This window comes from Perca flavescens, chromosome 19 (assembly GCF_004354835.1).
Source record: "Perca flavescens isolate YP-PL-M2 chromosome 19, PFLA_1.0, whole genome shotgun sequence".
Classification (NCBI taxonomy): Eukaryota; Metazoa; Chordata; class Actinopteri; order Perciformes; family Percidae; genus Perca; species Perca flavescens.
In genome coordinates, this window is record NC_041349.1 from 10,242,794 (window position 1) to 10,251,054 (window position 8,261).

Consider the following 8,261-nt stretch of genomic DNA (forward strand, 5'->3'; position numbering starts at 1 on the left):
TGTGCTTCATATCTGTTCACAATTTCCTTTAATGCATTTATAAACAAGTCTGTGCCATGATTTGATTTAAAGCCAAACTGGTTGTCAGTGGAGTTAATGATGTCAGTTCATTTCTCGAGCAGAATTCTTTCCAGGACTTTAGACATTATGCTGACTATCACTATGGGCCTGTAATTATCTAACCTTATCCTTAATAACTGGTACCAACAATACTAACAGCACTGAGTCTGGTAGTAGCCCATGAATCATAAATCCAGTCAAACAAATAGCAAGAAGAGGAGCAATCCTTGGGCTGGCATATTAAGATGCTCAGCAGCACAATGGTCCAAACCACATGCTTTATAGTTTGTCCCCCAATTACTGTAACAGCTTGAATCACTTTATGTGAGTTGATCACAATAGTCATCTCTCTCTATACTCTCTATTACTTTAAAAGCTTCATTATTGATATTGTTTTCTATAATGTGAAAATATACCTTGCTATGTTTTGTCCTTCTGACATCTTCAGCTGTTTGTGTGCAGCTTTATTTTCATATTAATGATCTCTGAATGTTAAATTATAAGTTGCATCACTAAGGGAATGTGAGTCTTGAAGTAGAATAAAAAGTAGATGTAAAAACTGACCTGATTTCTTTGTCCCATTCGTGGTTCCAATTCAACAAATCATTCAGACGTTCAACACGATCAGTTAGAGCTTTTTTCAGATATCACAGTCAAAAAAAGAACATTTAAACTAACTTTATTTAGTCCAAATCTTCCAGTTATTGCGGACTCCTCAAGTTGAACATCTACAGTTTTTAAAGTGAGGTATTGAAATACAAAGGAAACATTTTGGTGTGAAAAATGAATCATATTATACGTCAGATGAAGCAAACATTTGAAACCTGTCAGATGACATCAGATCTCTCTGTTTAAAGATCCTGATCGTCTCAATGATCACATGCAGACAGACACGGAGCATTTATTCTTAGTGAAGAGCTCCCTCTGCTGCTCCTCTTCTTCATCAACACCAGAGTTAACTCCTCACAGCTTTACAATGACAGAGAGACAGAAAGTAACAGACCATACTAAAACAGAACCTGTACATTTCTTTTAACACTTTAGTCACACACAGGAAGTGTTTTATGAAATCTTTCTGACCTTCTGTTCAGAATGTATATACAGCTTTTACTTTAACACATCGAGCTTTAACCTTTTTCTGTTTGTAAAGTGCACTTTAAAGTGAAGGCTTCATCATAGACAGGATTTAAAATAATATGAAAGGTCTCAGAGCTTAACAAAAGGTATATGTATCAAATATAATTAGATTATATATATATATACAGTATATATATATATATATATATATATATATATATATATATATATATATATATATATATATATATATATAAAGGTGCACATTTCAGATCTATTTAATAGTGACAGTTTGACAAAATAATGAACAAAAGAAAGGAAATATGTGTTTTTTATCAACTATTACAGTTTGTGTGGGAGTTTCTTTGCTATAAACATGATCTCTAACAGTTTTGTCTCATTACAGATGTTAACTGTATCCACTGATTCACCTGCTGAACTTTTGTCTTATGCAACAGCTGGAAACAAAATCCACCAGGGGAGATACAGACAGAGTAAAGACATTACACGTATGATTATTAAATAGCAGAATAGGAACATATCCCGACTCTCTGGTTGTGGTGGACTTGTTGTGTTTGGTGTCTCAGGTTCAGGCCGATCCCTCGCTGCTGTAAAGAGACCAAACACATCTGTTTCATTCATGTGAAAGAAAAACATTTTACTAAAAGACAAAGAAGTGTAAGGATTGTGGAAGTTCAAAGTTTTCCTGTTATATATCTAAAAAGCTGCTGAATAGAAACTGAAAGAAAGTTCTGCATCAACTTACCAGTAACATGGAGCCAACATCTACCAGAGCTCCTCTCATTACTTGTGTGCACTTTACACTCATACTGGCCCGAGTCTTCAGTCCTGAGTCTGGACACATGAAGTCTGAGTCGTCCTTCTCTGAGGACGTCTTTGTCCCACTGGACTCGTCCTGCAAACTGTTCATGTTGAAACTCTGGAGCCTCAACTCCTTCATGGAGATAAAACAGGACTGAAGGCCTGAGATTTTTTAACAGTACACAGTAGATATAAAGAGAGTTGGAGGAAGTGTCAGGGTTGGTTGTGAAGGTCCACTCCAGTGTGATGTGGTGGTTCTCCTCTGCCCAAACCTAAACTTTGGAGTCTAAACTTAATTAAGTTTAGACTCCAAAATTTAGGTTTGGATTAAAACACTCGAACATGCATTTCCCGGGTGAAAGTCTTTTGTTTTCTCCAGAAATCAAACTATGTTTTTATTGTCTGCCAGTCAATGAGAAAGTAGAATTTTTCATGTATATCATACCGGTTTAGGAAGTAATTTTAAGAGTTTGTCTATTTCATGTTGTAACTCAGGCACCTGCTTACCTCTCAGTTTTCTCCTTCTAATGTTTAAAGAAAATGTTTTTTATTGTTACTTTGAATATCAAGACACAATAAAACATGAGAGCCATCAGGAGAAATGACATCATCAAAAAGAACACTGAAACTAGTCCTACACTGTAAGCTATTCATCCATTCCCCGACTCTCTGGTTGTGGTGGACTTTTTGTGAAACACATCTGTTTCCTTCATGACACCTGTACAGTCCTGAGTCTTCAGTCCTGAGTCTGGACACATGAAGTCTGAGTCGTCCTTCTCTGAGGATGTCTTTGTCCCACTGGACTGGCAGTTAATGTGACAGAATGTATCTTTTTTTATACTCCTTTTTCAGAGACCATAAGTTCTTATTAGCTGTCGGGGTATCACATTGACAGACCTATCATGTTTACTGAAACTTGGATGAGAGCATGAAGCGGAACCAAAAGAAAACAAGGGGTTTGGCAACCACAGGAAACCGTGATGTGTGATGCATATGAAGGTAAACGCAAAATATGTTTAGAACTGTGTCTGTGAAAATGCTCCAATTGTTTTTGTGGAGCTCAGGTTGAACTTCCAAAATTCAGAAAGAAAGCAGCCCAAATTATCCAAAAATGAAATGCAGGAAGAAGTAGCAGCAGGAATACTGTATGTCTCCATATTGTTCTGTGTGATTTCTTTATTAACTGTAATTTACCAAATTTGATTCACTTCATTTCCTTTTTCTGTTGTAGTAAAACACCAAATCATATCTCAGATATTTCAGCAGCAACATTATTTTTTTCTGACTCTTCTGGATTACAAATATTTCACAGTGAAGGTAACGATCAAACAAAAACTGAAATACTACCTAAAAGAAAAGAAGAAAACACAAGCTGTGGTCATTTTTATTTATTTTTTATTTAAGAAAAGGTCTCCATGTTTTATTCTTTGATTATTTAAAAGCTGCAAAACTCTTTACTCAATGAAAGCATTATTTACACTGATATTAGTAATTTCTGCTTTAATAACTGAATTTAAACTGAAACATGTAGTTACATGAATATATGAATATTTATAACATAATAATATACATTTTATATCACAAATAGTTTTTTGACACTAAGAACAGACGGAGGAGAGACTCTAGGAGTCTGATTTTGTTTTTATGACTTTATGCTCTGAAAATTCATTTAAAGAGGATCCTCCAGACTGGGTGCTGTTGGTCCTGATGGATCCTTTCTCTGATAAACTCGACATCTGTACGGCTGAATATATGTTTCTTTTCTTATTAATACATTTAAAACAAAGATTGAAGACAAAGAGGCATTTCAGGTAGAGAATCAGTAGAACTGCTGCTGCTGTCACTGCTGCCAGTCCAGCGTAGAGGATCCAGATGTTTCCCCGACTCTCTGGTTCTGATCTCACTGTTGGTCTCTGAGGTTTGGGCTCATCAGCAGCTGTTGTAAAGAACAGAAAATATAATGTGGCTGATTGACAGGAAGGAAACCTGTTTTAGTGAAAATGACTATATAATCTGCATCTTTCATTTTTTAAGCACAAACACAAAAACTCCAGTTCTCCTGAATCAACTTACCAGTGACATTGAGCCAACATTTACCAGAGTTACTCTCATAACTTGTGAGCACATCACACAGGTACAGTCCCGAATCACTAGTCCTGAGTCTGGACACATGAAGTCTGAGTCGTCCTTCTCTGAGGACGTCTTTGTCCCACTGGACTCGTCCTGCAAACTGTTCATCCTGAGACTCTGGGACCTCAACTCCTTCATGGAGATGAAACAGGACTGAGGGTCTGAGATCAGTTAACAGTTCACAGAAGATAGAAAGAGAGTTGGAGGAAGTGTGAGGGTTGGTTGTGAAGGTCCACTCCAGTGTGATGTGCTGGTTCTCCTCTGCCTGATAGGAGGTCTGGGTCACATTCACTACTAATGTTCCTGTTGAGGAGACAGAGAGGGAAAGTGAGGAGCAGACACACTGACAACTTTAAACTCCATCTCCACATGTTTCTGTGGACACTTTAGTGATTCTTTGTTTAGTGTTAGTGGAGAATAAAGTGAAGCTGTAAACTAACCAGAGACACAGGAGGTCAGGATGATGAGCAGCAGGATGCTGCAGATCATCTTCTCCCTGTGAGAGGAGACAGAGGTGAAGAGTCACAAACACATGAGCTCAGAGTTCACTTATTACAGGACAGAGAGAGGACATATACAGACTGGTTATACTTCTTCATCTGGGTTACTTATTACAATTGACTGATCAGAGGACTGACAATAAGCAGCTACAGTGATGTATTTCTGTCACAAGATGGCGTCAGTTAATAAAGTTTTTCAACTGAGGAAGAGCGAGTCTAAAATGACCTGAGATGAACTGTGAGATAAAGCAGAGGGCGGTGACTAAAAACTGCAGTTTAACCGTTTCCAACTTTCTTCAAAAAGATCCTTGTTATCATTCCAAACTATAATGTTATCGTTTTAATTAGGCCTTTGTTAATCTGCAACAGTGTAGCCAAATGATGTATAGGTTATATATCTCTGATCATCATAACGTATATATATATATATATATATATATATATATATATATATATATATATATATATATATATATATATATATATCTGTGATCATCATAACGTTCATATGAATATAGCCTGTGATCATCAAAATAGATAGCCTATTTAAAAAAAAAAAAAATGCATCCACAAAAAAGGGCACTTTCTATTGAGGAAGAAAAAGGGCAGGTGTTCAAGCCCCTTTTGATGTCTATGTGTTCACATGCCTGACTATAGCAGCCTATAGGTCTAAATATATAATATATAGGCCTCCCCCCAAAAGTTTATGACCCTATTCTACCTTATTCTGAAGCAGTTTGTGCTGAAAATCTCTTTATGTAAAAGGAAACAGTTTACATTACAAATATAAAAACATAATGGGATATTGAGCAGTAAGGCTCTCAGGCATTCTGTATTGCTTTCAACTATTTCTTCTCCTGTAGATCAACTTTTCTAATTCTATCTGAGTCAGTACACATGTAGTATAGGCAGGACTTCCCTCCTAAATGCAGAGTAAAGGATTGTATTAATAAAAGACTTACACATGTAGGTGTCCTGAGGTAGGCAGGGAGGCATTCAAAACCAAGACAAACCAAAAACAAAAACCACAAACCACTAGAAAACCAGATGACGTGAAAGGAATAAACCAGCAGGAAAGAGAGACGCAGGGAAGGAACAGGGAGGGAAGACGACAGCACTGAACTAAATACACGAGATAACGAAGGGGAAGCATCAGGACGGGGCAGACACAGAGCCCTGTGGGAATTGTTACAGCTCATGATGTTTTACAACTGCTCATGAACGCCCACAGAGAGAGTGGACACTAAACTGCAGACACACTGACCAGATGGCCGACCGTTGGCAGAAAAGCCAGTTGGACTGATCAGTCTCCCCGAGTTGGTCAAAAAAGTGCCTCAGAACACACCGAAGAGACAAGACGTAATACGTGTCCATAACGACAGGCGGCACTAATCTGTATTGTTGCCCAAAAATGAAAAAAACGGCAGCTGAATGGACGAACGCATCACGTGGGTCTGGTTTCTCCGGAAATTCAAAGCCAGACTGTCATGGCGGCTTGTTCAGAATACGATCTCATATCGTACTAAAATAGTTCACTGAAACATGTTTCTGAAAACATTTTAGTTGCTGAATCTGTCTTCATTTCAGATCGACAAAGGTCAGTTTGAAAGATTTTTGTCAGATTTTGACGACGGCAGTTGCTGAATCTGTCTTCATTTCAGATCGACAAAGGTCAGTTTGAAAACGCACGCACAGGTCTGCTTCAGAGCTCCGTGTGTTTGAATCTGAACCATAGACTGGAAATCTCACGTCACAGGAACTTCAAACTAAATCATTAGTATTGCGCCCCTAAACTTTCTGTTGATGGCATCAATGTATTAGACTGATTGGGCTATGATTCCTCCGAAATTCTAAATTACACCTTTCACAGCTTTCCTTACTTAGAGACGGTTGCTAGGTAATAGCAACAGATAAGTATTGGTTAATGATGGTCAGACCCCGCACGTAGGCTAGCCTACTATATTTGCCTCATAAAAATGAACTGGTTAGCCTACAATTCTACCATGAGTTCTTCAAAAAAAGAAATTTGAGAACTGCGAGTGACTTGGAAAATACATGTCTTCATAATTTGCACGTGCCATACTGGGGCTTTTTATTCTATTTTACTTATTTTTGTAAAAAAAAAAAAAAATAAAGGAGAGAGAGAGAGAGAGAGAGAGAGAGAGAGAGAGAGAGAGAGAGAGAGAGAGAGAGAGAGAGAGAGAGAGAATGTGGATCATACAACAAGGCAGGCCTGCTCAGGTTTCAGGATGATCTGTCTTCAATGAATTAAATGTGTGTTAAACTGTTGTTGTTGAATTGTCTCTTTACTGAGAGAACCGACCACATTATTATCTGTTAACTTACACACTAAATCTGTACAACAGGATTCATATCATGACAACACCAACATCAACAAATTCACACATTACCTTGTGTGTCTTCAGTCATTTAAGATCCAAACCAGGAGACCAGAGGACAGAGTTCCTGTTTGTGAGTCTGATCCCTTTTCTCTAACACAAAGCTAGTATAAAGTCATGAGCAAAATCACAAACCACCCAACTGTGCAGCATGTATTTATATTAAGAGATGACCTTAGCTCCTTCATGATACCACTGAGACTCCGCCTCCCAGGGAAAAAACAGTAATATATACAGGCTGTATTAACCATAGATAAAATGTGCTGTAATAAACAATACATTATATAACTTGCAGTAACAAAAACTAAAGTGACATTTAATCACATATTGATATATCAATCTTATGCACCTTGACTTATTGTTGGTCAATTATACACATACCCATTAAAGATGAGCTGGAAAGTTGAAAATGGTTGGCACAACACCATCTTTAAGCCGGACATTATGCCCCGTTCTGTCAAACTCCTGACTCCTGAAGTGCTCACTGCAGAGCAGTGTCCTGTCAGAGGCAACAAAACAGTCCCTTCTTAGGGCAAGTTCCCACTGCCTCCTCATCTTTCCGGTTTTGGGAAACCTTAAGAACGTGAGAAATGTACCCAGATATATAAATTATTGTCAACATTTCCAACCCTTTTTTTCCTTCTTTCATCATTAACGGTACGGACAAAAATACACACCTAAATTATCATATGTTTGGGGTAATGAAGCTCAGTGCAAATTCTTTCAGGAAGACGTCATTAACCCAATCACTACTATTTCTTCTTAAATCATAGCTGTTTAGAAGTGACGCACGCTTTCAGTTAAACCAATCAGACTTGGCAACGAAATTCAAGGGCCTAGCTGGCCAAAATAGCCAGCTAGGCTAATAACTACAACCATACTCAGGGCTTCTTGTCATTAGCCAGCTAATAACTACAACCACATCCACAAAGATTGTAATTTAGACAAAAGATTAGTTGTCATAAAATCGTTATTGGTGTCAGTAAAACCTATATAATTGACAGAGGTGGAAAGTAATGAAATACATTTACTCACATTATTGTATTGAGTAGTATTATAAAATGTACTTGATTACGTTTTGAGTGAAGTATTGTATTTTGCTACATTACAAATCCCATCCGTTACGGAGTAAAAAAAAAAAAACGAAAGGAAGAAAAAACGTCAAAAACATCTGCTACGGAGCCTTAACGTGAGATACAAGGTAATGGAGCCTTTTATACATTGTCGTCTTTCTTTAGAAATAAACAATGGACAAATAGAGTCTTTAAACGCT

The 8,261-nt window shown here is 37.5% G+C and overlaps 1 protein-coding gene across 2 annotated transcripts; it reads right to left on the reverse strand.

Annotated features, from left to right (window-relative positions):
* Positions 1–1,463: 1,463 nt before the first annotated feature.
* LOC114545553 (uncharacterized) lies at positions 1,464–7,562 on the reverse strand. Of its 2 annotated transcripts, none has more exons than XM_028563917.1 (4): positions 7,370–7,562; positions 4,530–4,585; positions 4,033–4,392; positions 1,464–1,745 (listed from the first exon to the last, which is right to left on the reverse strand). In XM_028563917.1, exons 1-4 carry the CDS (start codon positions 7,429–7,431, stop codon positions 1,585–1,587), a joined length of 639 nt encoding a protein of 212 aa, XP_028419718.1. In that variant the 5' UTR covers positions 7,432–7,562; the 3' UTR covers positions 1,464–1,584. The 2 variants fall into 2 exon arrangements, with proteins under 2 accessions (XP_028419718.1, XP_028419719.1); XM_028563918.1 differs by lacking the exon at positions 7,370–7,562 and adding an exon at positions 7,001–7,052.
* Between the last annotated feature and the right edge of the window lie 699 nt (positions 7,563–8,261).